The sequence below is a fragment of the Camponotus floridanus genome, unplaced genomic scaffold, assembly GCF_003227725.1.
Source record: "Camponotus floridanus strain SB8 unplaced genomic scaffold, Cflo_v7.5 scaffold16, whole genome shotgun sequence".
NCBI lineage: Eukaryota > Metazoa > Arthropoda > Insecta > Hymenoptera > Formicidae > Camponotus > Camponotus floridanus.
The window spans coordinates 1,244,860-1,261,519 of record NW_020229281.1 but is presented as its reverse complement, the minus strand read 5'-3'; the positions used below and the strand labels follow the sequence as shown (position 1 = coordinate 1,261,519).

Here is a 16,660-nt window from a genome sequence, read left to right as displayed (position 1 = left end):
TTGAAAGTCGTAAATTATACAATATTTTATATCAGCAATATATAATTCAATATAAAACAAATAATGATCTATTTATGACGTATTTTCATCTAAGCCCTCTTTAAACGAGAATGGAACTTTTTATACATGTTACTGATAAAATATAAAATATTGTATAATTTACAATCACTTTTATCTCGGTTAATCTTACATTACAAGATATGGTATCTCTCTCGTTCATTTTCTTACAACTATAAAATTTTGTTTGTATTGTTTGCAAAGAATGCAAAAAATATTTATGATATGCATATAAATGTAAATCACTTATAAAACAAATCATAAGAATAAATAATATTATTTTTTGAAATCAAAGTAGAGCTTACAAGATTTTTTGATAACGATGCAATGCAATGTTTCAGAGGAAACTCTAATGAATTACACTGATTTTCATGCCAATAAGGTTTTCTATCGCGGTATTATGAATATTATCGATATTCACGCAAATAAATTATAAAGCTCACAAACTATTTGTACAAAATTTTTATGTGAAAATGAAATTTTTTCTCTAAGAAAATTAAACTTTACGATTCTAGATACAGTCATTAATATATTCGAAATATATTACATATTTAAGAATAATTAATTTTCAAAAGATATCAGTACACTGTTTCTCTGAAATTATACATCTAAGTTTTTATTAATAACGTCAAGTTTTTAAATATATGAAATAACAAATCATTAAAAAAATTAGATAACGAAGCATGCTATATATGTAGGGAAGACCGGGGACAAAAAAGTAACATTTTTTGTATTATAGGTCGCTAATTAATTATCATTAAAGATGTAACAAAAAAGATTATATGTTAAGAAACTCCACTTATTGTTGTATTATTATATCTATGTTTCAATCTCAAATGATAGATATTTAAAAAGCTATTATAGCTTTTCATAAGTACGTTGCTTGCGTTACTTTTATCCTGGGGACCTGGAATAAAAATAACATAGTTTGGGGATAAAAGTACAGTACAGTTTTTATTTTCTGTTTTTTATGGATTTATAATTTGACAAATATTAATGTTCAGCATTTCTAACGATAAAAATTGACTCATAAAACAAAACTGTTCATATTTCATAATTTTTAAAGCTCTTAATAATATTATTTAATTAATAATATTATTATAATATTATATTGAATTAATAATATTATTTTCGATTATCTTCATAAGCAATTGACGCATTACATTGTGACGCAAATATAATTTGAAGTACAAAAAAATGAGGAAAAAATTTATTTATTATCGTAAAATGTGTATGTATGTGTATATTAAAATATCAATTTTTTATTGCTGATTAAATTTTGTAAACAGAATAATCATAGCTTATGTTATTCATGTTCTCCCAGTCCCAACGTTGCTTTCCTTTATGGAGGGTTTTCATCCGAGGTTCAATATGAATGTCTAAATAATCGTATACAGCTTCGCGCTTTAACGGTATCCACTTAATTGGAGTCAAATCCGTAATCGCGGGTGTTGGATTTCTGGACATAAATTGAAAATTAATTATTACAATAAATCACTGTAAACTCATAAAAATATCAAGTTTATAGTACCCTGTTTTAGCAAAATCTGTCCACATCTGGGTTAAACGATTTATCATTTTATAATCCTCCGAATCAGGCACGGGTACTGATAAACCCAATTCTTTTATTATATCAGCATAAAACAGGTAACCCAGTTCTTCGCCATGAGATACACCTGCAAAATGTCGTTTGACATTTTTTTGCAGTTTAATATAGTAAATTAATTAAAAACTTAATATATTAAATTAATTAAATATATAATTTTTATTCTAAATTTATATTTATTATTCTTAAATCGAAAAAATATTAAAATTTTTAGAAAAAATATAGTTTAAAAAAAAAATATTTTAAAATGAAATCACATACATTTGTTCTTAAGTATAATGTAAAAATGCTATTCAGAGATAGCATTTTAACAGTATAAATGCAATCGTATATACATAGTTCAACATTATACAACATTATATATACAGTTCAACATTAATCTCATATTAAGTTCATTACCATTTTAAATTTATTAACGTTTGTACCTGGAAAGTCGACATTGGATATTTTCTTCATGAATGAGGTTTCGCTTTCATATGAGAATTGATACAGATATGTCTTTCCAGAATTATCATTATTCATTTGAATATCCACTGCTTGCATAATACCGCGCAAAAAGTATGTATCGCTGATTAAATTAATGTAATTAGCCACTGTTTCCTCTGAAATATTTTTATCACCAAAATATAAAGATCGTAATTGACATAATGTGGTTGATATCTTTGGCAGTGTATTTAAAACTCTGGGATGTATTGCCAATTTAAAGTCAGAATCTACTCGGTTGAGTGCCTCCTTACTTATGCCTGAAATCATGTTGTTATTGTAGTGACTATACTATACAATGAGTATCACATAAAGAGCGAATAATATTTTAACAAATTTTTCGTTACAGAATAATTTCGCAACGTTTGCCACACATACATAACGAAAATTTATTTTTAAAATGTTATATTTAAAATGTCATATTTATACATATAATATCAATGTTGTATTCTTAATAGAAGATAACGTTTACAAAAAATTATGCGACAAAGCATTACAGATACATTTAATGAGGATAAAATACAAACATACTCACATCCAATAAAGTTACTCTTTAAGAGAAAAGATCCTTCGCAACTTGTAAAACCTAGGAGATATGGCACTTTAACACCACGATGTATAAGCGTCGTTAGATCTTCCGGGAAGACTGGATTTGAGGATTCGTGATCCAGAGTAGGTGTAAAAATCACGAGAAATTGCCGACGTTCCTTTGAAAAAGATGTTATGAATGTTTGAAAAAATATATTATTCGTACAATAGATCGTCTACAGATCTGTATACACATGTATCTCCATATTGAAATAAAGGCAATCAAATTTTAAGATACACTTACTTCTTCTGTCACGAGAAACTTCTCAGTCTCTACGAGTTTTTTCGCGTCGATCGTTTTGAGAAACTCGTAGACATCCTTCGGATCTTCGGTCACTTTTCCGAGTTTCTTGGCAAGCAAGAAGCCTTTATTCGTTGAATAAGATTCCGGATCGGTAAACGCCCACGGACACGTAACAGTGCCACTTTGCGATATCGCTTTATGAAATAAACCTATAAATAGAATCATATTGAGGACTTTTAGTAAATGATTTGTTGTCATAAAAAATATTTCCTGACTATCCAGACATTTAGCTTAGTACACGATCATATATATATATATATATATATATATATATATATATATATATATATATATATATACAGGGTCTACCAAAAGTGTGGAAACCCCTAAATATCTCGGAAAATATACGTTTTACAGAAAAGTGTTTCCAACAAAAGTTGTAGGGTTTAAGAAGATCTATATACTGATTCTATCAGTTTGACCTTGGATGGCGTCATCAAGGTCAGGTCAAGGTCACATTGACTTTTTTAAATGACACCCCCTACATTTGATTGCATATTCTTATAGCTTAATTCAAGAGCTTTCCAAAACACTATAATAATGTTCATTTTTATTAAGTACTTTGCGAGTTATGAGGGTTGAATGATAGAGTAGCGCCGGTATTAACATTATCCAAGGTGTACTACATGGAGGTTACTCGCTCGGATTTGCATCTGTTGTGTGTGTGATCCAGCTAACTAAGGCAAGATCGGTCGTGGATCCAGTCAGCAAAAGCAAAGACCCAACCAAATTACAATCGAGCATTTAAAGACCTGGAAAGCAATCGACATAGTAAACAGTAAATAAATTTGTGGATGCTCATTTATCATAATAATTGTTCGAAATGTGTGCGTGTGCGTGCGTGCGGTGCGTGTATACAGAGATCAGGTTAGGTTGCACCAAACGATTGCAAATGTGTTTCAATGTGTTAAAGTAAATGCTGAAAGTGGCTGCCATTTACTTCCTGACAATATGCTAATCTTTGGTAGAATGTAGAAATGACTTTACGATTCGTTTCAAAAGGTATCAAAGCCATTTCATCCCTTATTCGCTGTATCAATTCGTGAATGGTTTTAGGTTTTGTTCTGTAAACCTTACTCTTCAGATATCCCCATAGATAATAATCAAGAGGAGTTAGATCTGGTGACCGAGGTGGCCAATCCTCTCCTCCCTCATTTCCGTTCCTTCTTCCTATCCACCGTAGCGGAAAAGTCTCATTTAAAATACGACGTGGTCCTGCACCAAAATGAGCAGGAGCTCCATCATGCTGAAACCATATTTCTTGGAAATTATTTGGAAAAGTATTCTGTATGGCTGGAATTATTTGATCAACAAGTAATCTCTCATACCTTTGAGCGTTCAAATATTCTTCAAAAAAAAACGGCCCTATTAAATAGCCATCTATTATTCCGCACCATACATTTATTTTTTGTGGATGTTGTGTGTGAGTTTCCCGCACCCAATTCGGATTCTCATCTGACCAGAAACGAAAATTTTGATTATTAACTTCTCCCGTTAAGGTAAAAGTTGCCTCGTCTGTGAAAACAATTTGATAAGGGAAGATGGGCCGGACATCTATTAGTGCCATCATTCTTTCACAGAAATGTATACGACGCTCCTCATCTCCGTTTTGCAATTCTTGAACGTATTGCAATTTATATGGATGGAACTTGTTCTTCTTTAAAATTCTCCAAACCGACATGGGAGCAATATCGTGAGTTTGAGCGACTCTCTGAACACTAGAATTGGGATCTTCAATAAATGTCTGCAGAACATCAAGTTGTTTTTCTTCGTTGGTTGCAGACAATGGTCTTCCTGACTTAGAGCGATTTCTTACGCTACCAGTTTGTCTAAAACGTTCTATTGTTTTTAACACAGTGGACTTATTAATTCGACGGTTCGGATACGTGTCATTAAATAATCGAACGACATCAGAGAACGATCTTTCGTTATCACCCCATCCACGCATCATGAGGATAGTGATTCTTTCACGTTCCGACAAGTCGCCAGCCATTTTTAAAACGTTTAATTTTAATTAATCGTACGTTGTATTTGGACGATAACAATTAATTTCTGCTTGCTCAAAGCTGAAGTTAGAAGGTGCTCGTTCTTTGATAGCTTTATACATTCTTAGTTGAATTTTAAATGCGAGTTAGACTGCATGTAGTGCGTCACATAGCGGTAAATGAAGGAACTAACGAGACGTTTCATACACGTTTTATGGAGCAATTTTTTGGCAATTTGACTTCAGCGAAATATGAGGATATGTTGAGGAATCGATCTTGCCTTAGTTAGCTGGATCACACACACAACAGATGCAAATCCGAGCGAGTAACCTCCATGTAGTACACCTTGGATAATGTTAATACCGGCGCTACTCTATCATTCAACCCTCATAACTCGCAAAGTACTTAATAAAAATGAACATTATTATAGTGTTTTGGAAAGCTCTTGAATTAAGCTATAAGAATATGCAATCAAATGTAGGGGGTGTCATTTAAAAAAGTCAATGTGACCTTGACCTGACCTTGACGACGCCATCCAAGGTCAAACTGATAGAATCAGTATATAGATCTTCTTAAACCCTACAACTTTTGTTGGAAACACTTTTCTGTAAAACGTATATTTTCCGAGATATTTAGGGGTTTCCACACTTTTGGTAGACCCTGTATATATATATATATATATATATATATATATATATATATATAAATATCATGATGCTTCTATATTCAGAGTGATTCTGGATAAACGGTTGCTCAGAATCATCCTGTATATATAAGCTTCATGATATTTCCTATATGGTATGATATATATATTTGAGCTATGTTTTTACTGAACACAGAAAAAATTGATTTCAAATTAACTGCTAAATCTGATTAAATAATAGATAATTCTTTATATATGGCAGATAATTTTATGTACGAGTATACATCGATTTTAAAGACGTTTGTTCAGAATCATCTTGTATGTATATATATATATATATATATATATATATATATATATATAAGTAATAGAATTCCGTACATGTACCAGATAATTTTATGTATACATCGATAAATATGCACCTTCACTTAATTGAGATAAAGTCAAATAATGTACTATGGCTCCGCCGGCACTTTCGCCAAAAATGGTAACATTTTCTGAATCTCCACCAAATTCTGATATATTTTCCTGGACCCAATGTAATGCCAAGATCACGTCCTTCAGACCTTGATTGCCTGTTGCTACTTTATCATATAAATTCAGAAAACCTAAGGAAATTCATATAGTAATGCGTCGTTTTGTTTGATAAAATCGATTTAAATGAAATGTTTAGAGATGATCAATTAATATTATAATTAATATTATATTGTAAATAATTTGAGATACGATATATTTAAATTAAATGTTCATTCTAAAACCAAATAAGCCAAACGCAAGTGACATGTACTAATATAAGTGATAACTTATTGCGTATAAAGCTAATTCGTAATTATGTACCTAGAACGCCTAGTCTGTAATTTAGAGTAACCAACACTATATCCTTTTCCACAATGTAATCAGGACCATAAAAAGTCGAATCACCAGATCCGATATAAAAGCCACCGCCATGTATCCATACCATCACAGGGCGTTTTTCCGAAGACTTAATATCTGTAGTAAACACATTTAAATAAAGACAGTCTTCGTCGCCTATAATTTCTGATTTTTGGATAATATCTATCTGAACAGCAACATTTCCGTATTTTGAAGCATCTCTGCTACCGGACCACGGTTCTGGTGGTACAGGATCCTACATAAAAAATTCGCTAATGTGAAACATATCAAGTACGAGATCTATTCTTAGTAAGGAATACACATGTAATATTATATCAAACTTTTATTTTGTATTGATTATCGTATTTCTAGGATATGAACAAATTTTCTTGTAAAAATTAAATATTAATTTTTTGCGTCTAATCGTACATCGTTGTGCGTTACAAAATAACTTGTTTTTCTATGATAAGATGAACAGACGTATGTTACGTGATGTTTACATATTACTATCTAATAAATGATAGAAGTGTCGACCTCTGCAAGTGTTTATTTTTAGTTATTAATATAATCGTAATAATAAGTATGCGCACGTTGTTACTATGCGCGCTTTTAAAATCAACATTATATTGAAAAATTACATAGTAGTATAAACAATAAGTAAATCGATTATATCAAATTTTGCTTTTTCGTGGATATTAAATTAAATTTAAAAAATTGTTCTATTAATTCTATTAAATTCGCTTATTGTTTTGTACCTATCAATTCTTACATATATTTCATATTATATTCTATGAAACTTCTACAATGAAGAGAATTATTTCTACTATAGAACATATTATTTTTTTATCTAAAAAAATTAATCTATGTTATGTATATCAGGTATTCTCTAAACATATCGTTTCTTTTTGCAGGTGAAAATTAAAATTCATAAATAATAACATCAATTTAATATTATTTTTTTTAGTATCGCTTTAATTCGAAAAATTTAAGTATCATAGATGCATAATAATTTATTATTTTTTTATTTCTAATTCAAAATAAATAAGAATATGATATAATAATTGCACAATATATGCTAGATAGACCTAGTCAGTTTTATCAATGGCATATTTTATCTGAGATCTGCATTTTTTGTATTTTTCTAGTTGTAATTTAAAAAGAAATAATTAAATTAAATAAGAAATAAACAATCAATGATAATAAAGATTAAAATCAACGCCATATAAAACCGATCACGAAAAGATTGAGAAAACTATATATTTACCTTAAATCTGAGTTCACCAATCGGAGGTTTCGCATATGGTATTCCGCGAAAGGCAACGTAGCGACCACCATAAATACCTTTCTCGACAATACCAACCAACTTGCCATCACGTACACAAACTTCAACTCTCTCCATGTTGTATACGATAGAAGAATGACGAGAGAAGAACGTTGATAAGTCGGTCTGCTGATTTATATTGTGCGATTATATGTATCTATATCAATGTGGATTCTCGTTTGAGGTGATTAGATTAAAATAAGCTCATACTATTACTACATTATCATATTACTGATATGAAATATTATAATTTACAATCATTGTCTAACTTTTATATATATATATATATATATATATATATATATATATAAAACATTATATATATATATATATAACATTATATATATATATATATATATATACATATAATGTTTTTTTTATCTTATTTATCTGAATTGTCTTTATATATTTAGAAACTTTATGTTATTAATAAAAATACTCTAAACGCGTGTGAGTATGATTAATCCTTAAAACTTACCTTTTAAAAAAAAAGATAAAAAAAGAGCGCCAAATTTATGTACTAATTATATTTGCTATTTTGTCTAGAAAAATATTGATATATAAAAATTGTGCTAACTATAAGTATAAAAATTTGTACAAGATAAATAGAAGTACAAGGGAGAAAACTTGTACAAGTTAACTTGTACAAATTAATATAAAGCAAAAAAGTAAAAAAAATTTAATTAAAAAAACTTGGCGTTGCCAATTTTATTAGTATATTGTTTAGCTTAAAAGTCTAAATTTCGAAATATAAATCAATATAAATCAATATAAATTAATTAAAAATATAAATCAATATAAATCAATATAAATTAATATAAATTAATCAATATAAATTAATTAAAGAATTTAAGTCATTAAATTTAAATATTAGACTATAATAATTGAAATTAATAATTAGAACATGTTCCAATTTTTTAAATATATATTTAATTAGAATATTTCCCAATTTTATTGCCAAGTATTTTTAATTAAAATTTTTTTACTCTTTTGTTTTATATTAATTTGTACAAGTTTTCTTCCTTCACAAGTGTACTTCTATTTATCTTTTATTAACACAATTTTTATATATCACTATTTTTGTAGACAAGATAACAGGTATGTCTTCTCTTTCTATGTGTTGTGTACATGTGTGCTGATGATGATAATAAAGACGTTTCTTAAGTGAAAATTTCCATATTTTGATTCTGCGTCATGATATCTTCGTTTATATTTAGCAGCGAAAATAAAGATATTTTCTTGATATAACTCAAACTCGCTCTATCGATTAAATCTAGTAAGAATTCGATCCGTTATTGAAATCCGGTAAGTCTGAGTTACTTTTAACTGCTCGACTGGCGTGATAAACAAAGTGTGCCTCGCTATAATGCTTCGCATGAACTGGCGCGAGACACTCGTAGAGCATATTTATTATTTCATAATACTCTATAGGCATGATATTCCAATCTCGTGATCAATAGATTTGATTGATATTATAAAGAGTCAAATGTTAACTCTGCTTAAATTAAATTTAAAATGCAATAAGACGTAGTGCGAATATTCACGCAATTGATTCCTTCTGATCGATGTTCACTACGTACATAGAAAGAAAAATTATTGATTATTAAATCTATATTGCTAATTATATATTCTTTTTCATTATTTCATTGAATATGTTTATATATTTTTTTATTTCTTGTTAAATTTTATATTGTGATTCTTCTTAATATACTCTTTTTCCAGATGATCTTATTGTATTCAAAAATTTCGTAATCTCGTTCCGGAAAAAATTTTATTATTAGATAAATAGAATTTATTATTCCAGATAAAATTTATTATTAGATAGAAAAAAAAAATATCTGCGTTATTTAAATAATCTACAATTTAATAAAAATATGAATATAGTGTATATGTATATAGATGTAGTGTAAATATGGATATCTAACATTTTCCAAATTTTATTAATTACAAATAATAACAAATAACAAATAATATTAATTAATAACAAATACTGTTTGCAAAAAATTTTCTATTTTTAAGGATTCATAAATTTGACATTTATTGGACTAATGTCCTGACAATAAAAACAGACTTACAAAACAAAGCTATCCACATTTTCTAACTTCTAAAGCACTCTGAATTAATAATATTATTTTTGATTATTTTTATAAGCAACTGACTCCAAAAAAAGATGGAGAAAAAATTTATTTATTATCGTAGAATGTATATGTATGTGTATACTAAAAAATCAATTTTTTATTGCTGATTAAATTTTGTAAAAAGAATGATCATAGCTTATGTTTTTCATGTTCTCCCACTCCCAGCGCTGCTCTCCTTTACGAAAAGTTTTCATTCGAGGTTTGACATCAATGTCTAAATAATCGTACACATCTCCGGCGCGCTGTAACGGTGTCCACTTAATTGGAGTCAAATCCGTAATCGCGGGTGTTGGATTCCTAGAAATAAATTGAAAATTAATTATTACAATAAATCACTGTAAAATCACATAAAAATATTAAGTTTAGTACCCTGTTTTAGCGAAATCTGTCCACATCTGCGTTAAGCGACTTATCATTTTATAATCCTTCGAATCAGGTGCGGGTACTGATAAACCTAATTCTTTTATTATATCAGGATAAAACAGGTAACACAATTCTTCGCTATGAGACACACCTACAACATGTTGTAATACGGTAAATTAATTAAAAACAAATATATAACTTTTAATTTAAATTTATATTTATTATTTTTAAATCAAAAAAAATATTAAAATTCTTAAAAAAAATATAGTTTTTTAAAAAAATATTTTGAAATGAACTTACACACATTTTTTTATAAGTATAATGTAGAAATGTTACTCAGAGATAACATTTTAATTACAGTATAAATACATTTGCATATGTTCAACATTATATAACATTATATGTACAGTTCAACATTAAAGAGTTTCATATTAAGTTTATTACCATTTTAAACTTATTAACGTCTGTACCTGGAAAGTCAATATTGAGAATTTTCTTCATGAGTGAGGTTTCGCTTTCGTATGAGAATTGATATAGATATGTTTTTCCAGAATTATCATTATTCATTTGAATATCCGCTGTTTGCATAATACCGCGAAAAAAAAATATATCGCTGAGTAAATTAATGTAATTAGCCACTGATTCCTCTGAAATATTTTTGTCACCAAAATATAAAGATCGTAATTGATATAATGTGATTGGTATCTTTGGCAGTATAGCTAAAACTCTGGGATATATTGCCAATTTGAAGTCAGAATCTACTTGGCTGAGAGCCTCCTTACTTATGCCTGAAATCATGTTGTTATTGTAGTGACTATACTATACACTGAGCATTACATAAAGAGCCAATAATATTTTAACAAATTTTTTCCGTTATAGGATAATTTCGCAATTAATTTTGCTACACGCGACGGAAATTTATTTTTAAAATATTTTTAAAATATCATTTGTATATATAATATCAATGTTGTGTATTCTTAATAGAAGATACCGTTTACAAAAAATTATGCGACAAATCATTACAGATATACTTAATAAGGATAAAAAATAAATATACTCACATCCGTAATCGTTACTCTTTAATAAATAAGATCCCTCGCAACTTGTAAAACCCAGGAGATATGGCACTTTAACACCACGATGTATAAACGTCATTAGATCTTCCGAGAAGACTGGATTTGATGATTCATGATCCAGAGTAGGTGTAAAAATCAGGAGAAATTGTCGACGCTCCTTCGAAAAAGATGTTACACAGTAAAAAATTTTGTGTTAAATTTAACATATTTCACATGTCCCAATTTATCCACTCTAATTTTAATGTTAATTTAACAGAAGGCAAGTATGTAAATAAATAAGACAAGTAATATGTTTAAAAATTAACACAAAAGTGTAACACTTAAACTTTATCTGGAAATAAAGTTTAAAGTTTATGTTAAATTAACATATTTATAATGTTAAATTTAATTAAAAGAAAATGTTATTCTTACATTTTATGATAAATAACAGAAATATGTTGATTTAACATATGGAAACTGTTATAGAGAGGAAAATAACACAACTTATCTGTTCATTTTAACATATAACATATTTCATCAAAAATTCGTGCATTTACATATTAATTGTGTTGTTTTAACTCTTAACGGTGAATATTAACTCAACGCAGAAATATCAAAATAACGAAACGATAATATGTTACATTAAGATAAGAGTATGTTAAAAATTTAACACAAAAATTTTTACACGAGAAATTTTTAACAGAAATACAAAATGTTTTTTACCGTGTATAAATGTTTGTGAAAATATTTTATTCATAATACAATAGATCGTCCATAAATCTGTACACACGTATAATTCCATATTGAAAAAGACGCAATCAAAATTTAAGATATACTTACTTCTTCTGTCGCGAGGAACTTCTCAGTCTCTACAAGTTTCTTCGCGTCGATCATCTTGAGAAACTCGTAGACATCCTTTGGATCTTCAGTCATTTTTCCGAGTTTTTTGGCGAGCAAGAAGCCTTTATTCGTTGAACAAGATTCCGGGTCGGTAAAGGCCCATGGACACGTAATTGTGCCACTTTGCGATATCGCTTTATGAAATAAACCTGTAAGTAAAATCATATTGAGATTTTTAGCTTTGTACACGATTTCATCAAAAACACAGTCATAGAAAAAATTCTTCTCTTTGAACAATAATAAAAAATATATAGACTTTACTTTAGAGAATAAATTCATATCCTTTTAATCATTAATTTTTTTGTCAATTTAAAATTGACTATTCTTTAACGAAAACATTGAGATAGATATTTTATTTTATACAAATTTCTAGATTTTAACACCATTTTTTTACAGTTAAAATAAAAATAAAAATTTTAAAAACTCGAAATTTAATTATCTCATAACAATATCAATTTTTTTATAACAATATGGACCAAAAATGGATGTGCTATATATATATATATATATATATATATATATATATGTGTGTGTGTGTATGTGTGTGTGTGTATAAATATAAACTTCATGATATTTCCTATATAGTATGATATATATTTGAGTTATGGTTTTGTTGAACACAGAAAAAATTTTTTTATATTACTTAACTACTAAATCTGATTAAATAATAGACAATTCTTTATATATGGCAGATAATTTTATATATACATCGATAAATATGCACCTTCACTTAATGGAGATAAAGTTAAGTAATGTACTATAGCTCCGCCAGCACTTTCGCCAAAGATGGTGACATTTTCTGAATCTCCACCAAACTCTGATATATTTTTCTGGACCCATTGTAATGCCAAGATCACGTCCTTCAGACCTTGATTGCCCGTTGCTACTTCATTATATAGATTCAGAAAACCTAAGGAAATTCGTACAGTAATGCGTCTTTTTCTTTGATAAAATCGATTTAAATGATATTTTTAGAGATGATCAATTAATATTATAATTAATATTATATTGTACATAATTTGAAATACGGTATATTTAATTTAAATATCTATTATATCTATATCTAAACGAAAATAAACCAAACGCAAGTGATATATACTAATATAAACTAATTCGTAATAATGTACCTAGAACTCCTAATCTGTAATTTAGAGTAATCAACAGTACATCCTTTTCCACGATGTAATCAGGACTATAAAAAGACGAATCACCAGATCCGAAAAAAAAACCACCGCCGTGTATCCATACCATCACAGGGCGTTTTTCCGAAGACTTAATATCTGTAGTGAATACATTTAAATAAAGACAGTCTTCATCGCCTATAATTTCTGATTTTTTGTCAACATTTATCTGAACAGCAACATTTCCGTATTTTGAAGCATCTCTGCTGCCGGACCATGGTTCTGGTGGTACAGGATCCTACATAAAAAATTCCTTAATGTATCAAACATATCAAATACGACATCTATCTTTAGTAAAGAATACATATGTAATATTATATCAAACTTTTATTTTGTATTGATTATCATATTTCTGGGATATGAACAAATTTTCTTGTAAAACTTAAATATTTTTTGTTATCGTATATCGTCTATCGTCATGCGTTATAAAATAATTTCTTGTTTTTCTGTGAAACAAGATGAACAGACATATGTTACATATCACTATCTATTATAAATCTTAGAATTCTCGATATCTGCAAGTTTATTTTTAATTATTAATATAATCGTATGCGTACGTTGTTACTATGCGCGCTTTTAAAGTCAACATTATATTGAAAAATTAGTATATAATTATAGTATATAAACATAGTATATAAACATAATAGTATAAACAATAAACAAATCGATTATATCAAATTGTGCCTTTTCGTGGATATTAAATTAAATTTAAAAAATTGTTCTATTAATTCTATTAAATTCGCTTATTGTTTTGTACTTATCATTTCTTACATATATTTCATATTATATTCTATGAAACTTCTACAATGAAAAGAATTATTTCTCCTATAGAACATATTGTATTTTATCTAAAAAAAATTAAACTGTTATATATATATATCAGGTATTTTTTAACATATTGGTACTTCTTACAATTGCAGGTGAAAATTAAAATTGATAGATAATAATATCAATTTATTATTATTTCTACAAAGTAATGGATAAGGAGATAAGATATAATCATTGCATAATGTATGCTAGATAGACCTATTAGCCAGTTTTATCAATAATATTTTCTATCTGAGATCTTCATTTTTGTATTTTTCTAGTTTCAATGTTTGAAAAAATAATCAAGTCAAATAAGAAGTATACAATCAATAATAATAAAGACTGAAATTAACGCCATATAAAACCGATCACGACAAGACTGAGAAAACTATATATTTACCTTAAATCTGAGTTCACCAATTGGAGGTTTCGCATATGGTATTCCACGAAAGGCAATGTAGCGACCACCATAAATACCTTTCTCGACAATACCAACCAACTTGCCATCACGTACACAAACTTCAACTCTCTCCATGTTGGATACGATAGGAAGATAACGAGAAAAGAACGTTGATAAGTCAGTGTGCTACCTTATATACATTGTAGGATTATAGATGGTGTAACTAAAAAAACGCCCATGGTGCAAATAGCGTTATTCCTGATTAAAAATTGAGAAGTCCACGTTAATGAGCCGCGCCCCTAGTAGTGTGTGCTCCACTGCTACGGCGTTATGTTATGCGGCTAGCGTGCAATATTTCTATGCGTCGTAATAATGCGAAAAACTTTGTCTTGCAAAATTATTTTTAAAATCATATTTCTTTTCTCAAAAGCGTTTCCTTGAAGAAAATTTGACAATGAGGCTAAAGGTCGGTGCTTATTGGCACAACTTTACTCAATAATTACCGCTTTATTGAGCATTATAGAAAAAAATGGTTCAGGACTTTTCGATTCGATTTTTAAACAAGAATAACGCTATTTGCCCTGTGGACGCTTTTTTAGTTACACCCTGTACACACACACACACACACATATATATATATTATCATCATGGAGAGAATGGTAGTTTGTGTATATTATATATCTCAATGTATAAAAGTCCATTCTCGTTTAGAGAAGGAATTAGATTACAACGTTGGGTTATTATTTTTTTTATATAATACTGATATAAAATATTGTTTAATTTACAATCATTTTTTAATTTTTATCTTGCTTAATTTTACATCGCAAGATTTTTCTTCTTTTTTCTTTATTTTTCTTTAAACGAGAATGGAACTATTATACATGTTACTAATGTAAAATATTGTATAATTTACAATCACTTTTCAATTTTTATCTCGGTTAATCTTACATAACAAAATATGATATCTCTCTCGTTCATTTTCTTATAACTATAAAATTTTGTTTGTGTATTATTTGCAAAAAATGCAAAAAATATTTATGAGACGCATATTTATACGTGTTATAAATGTAAATCACTTATAAAAACAAATTATAAGAATGAATAATATTATGTTTCTTGAAATCAAAGTAGAGCTTGCAGAGAATTACGATTATTATACTTTGGTAACAATGCAATGTAATGTTTCAGAGGAAACTCTAATGAATTACATTGATTTCTTGCCAATAAGCTTTTCTACCGCGGCATTATGAATATTATCGATATTCACGCAAATAAATTATAAAGCTCACAAACTACTTGTACAAAATTTTTATGAGAAAATAAAATTTTTTCTCTAAGAAAATTGAACTTTACGATTTTAGATACAGTCGTTAATATATTCAAAAAATATTACATATATAAGAATAATTAATTTTCAAAAAATATCAGTACACTGATACTCTGAAATTATACATCTGAGTTTTTTATTAATAACAAAATGTCTAAATGTATGAGATAACAAATCATTAAATAAATAAGATAACGAAACATGCTATATATGTACTTTACATAAACAAAAAACAAATAGAAAGCAATTCTGAAATATTATAAATTTTGTTCGAGTATACTCAAATTTTGTTATTTACATTGTACTAATTGCTTCGAAATATAAAACACTTTATCATGCTTAAGTTTGCTTCTTTTATTTATCTCCAAGATTGAAATAATAAGATAAGATATATCTATGATAAGATATAAAATTAATTAAGATGTGAAATCAAATATGCTTTTATATTTTTGTTTACAATTTAGTTATAAATTATAAAGATGAGATTTAAGAAGAAATAGAAATCTGTGTAATTTAATAAGATGTTTAATTTAATAAGATCTATAAATTTTAATATCGGAAATTTTAATAAGATTTAAGTGTTTTATTTTGGTAACGAACGTTTTAACAAAGATTATAGATTAGATAAG

General features: G+C 27.9%; 2 protein-coding genes across 12 annotated transcripts in view; one reads left to right on the top strand and one right to left on the bottom strand.

Annotated features, from left to right (window-relative positions):
- The window catches only part of LOC105251306 (calcitonin gene-related peptide type 1 receptor), a 175,859-nt gene that overhangs the window by 90,628 nt on the left and 68,571 nt on the right, over window positions 1–16,660 (top strand). The gene's annotated exons all lie outside the window — the stretch shown is intronic.
- Window positions 1,179–16,660, bottom strand: part of LOC105251299 (esterase E4) — a 37,581-nt gene continuing 22,099 nt past the window's right edge. Inside the window, exons 1-9 of one of the 6 annotated variants that reach the window (XM_025406898.1) lie at window positions 9,181–9,234; window positions 7,804–7,989; window positions 6,504–6,795; window positions 6,089–6,274; window positions 2,979–3,187; window positions 2,682–2,853; window positions 2,089–2,406; window positions 1,589–1,733; window positions 1,197–1,516 (exon numbers count right to left, since the gene is read on the bottom strand). In XM_025406898.1, the coding sequence (XP_025262683.1) occupies window positions 1,330–1,516; window positions 1,589–1,733; window positions 2,089–2,406; window positions 2,682–2,853; window positions 2,979–3,187; window positions 6,089–6,274; window positions 6,504–6,795; window positions 7,804–7,938 (1,644 nt within the window). In that variant the 5' untranslated portion in view covers window positions 7,939–7,989; window positions 9,181–9,234 and the 3' untranslated portion in view covers window positions 1,197–1,329. Of the gene's footprint in view, window positions 1,517–1,588; window positions 1,734–2,088; window positions 2,407–2,681; window positions 2,854–2,978; window positions 3,188–6,088; window positions 6,275–6,503; window positions 6,796–7,803; window positions 8,018–9,180; window positions 9,235–10,029; window positions 10,296–10,367; window positions 10,513–10,831; window positions 11,150–11,422; window positions 11,595–12,256; window positions 12,466–13,040; window positions 13,227–13,443; window positions 13,736–14,704; window positions 14,915–16,660 lie in introns of those variants that run through there. The other 5 variants (XM_025406902.1, XM_025406901.1, XM_025406899.1 and 2 more) reach the window with 5 other exon arrangements.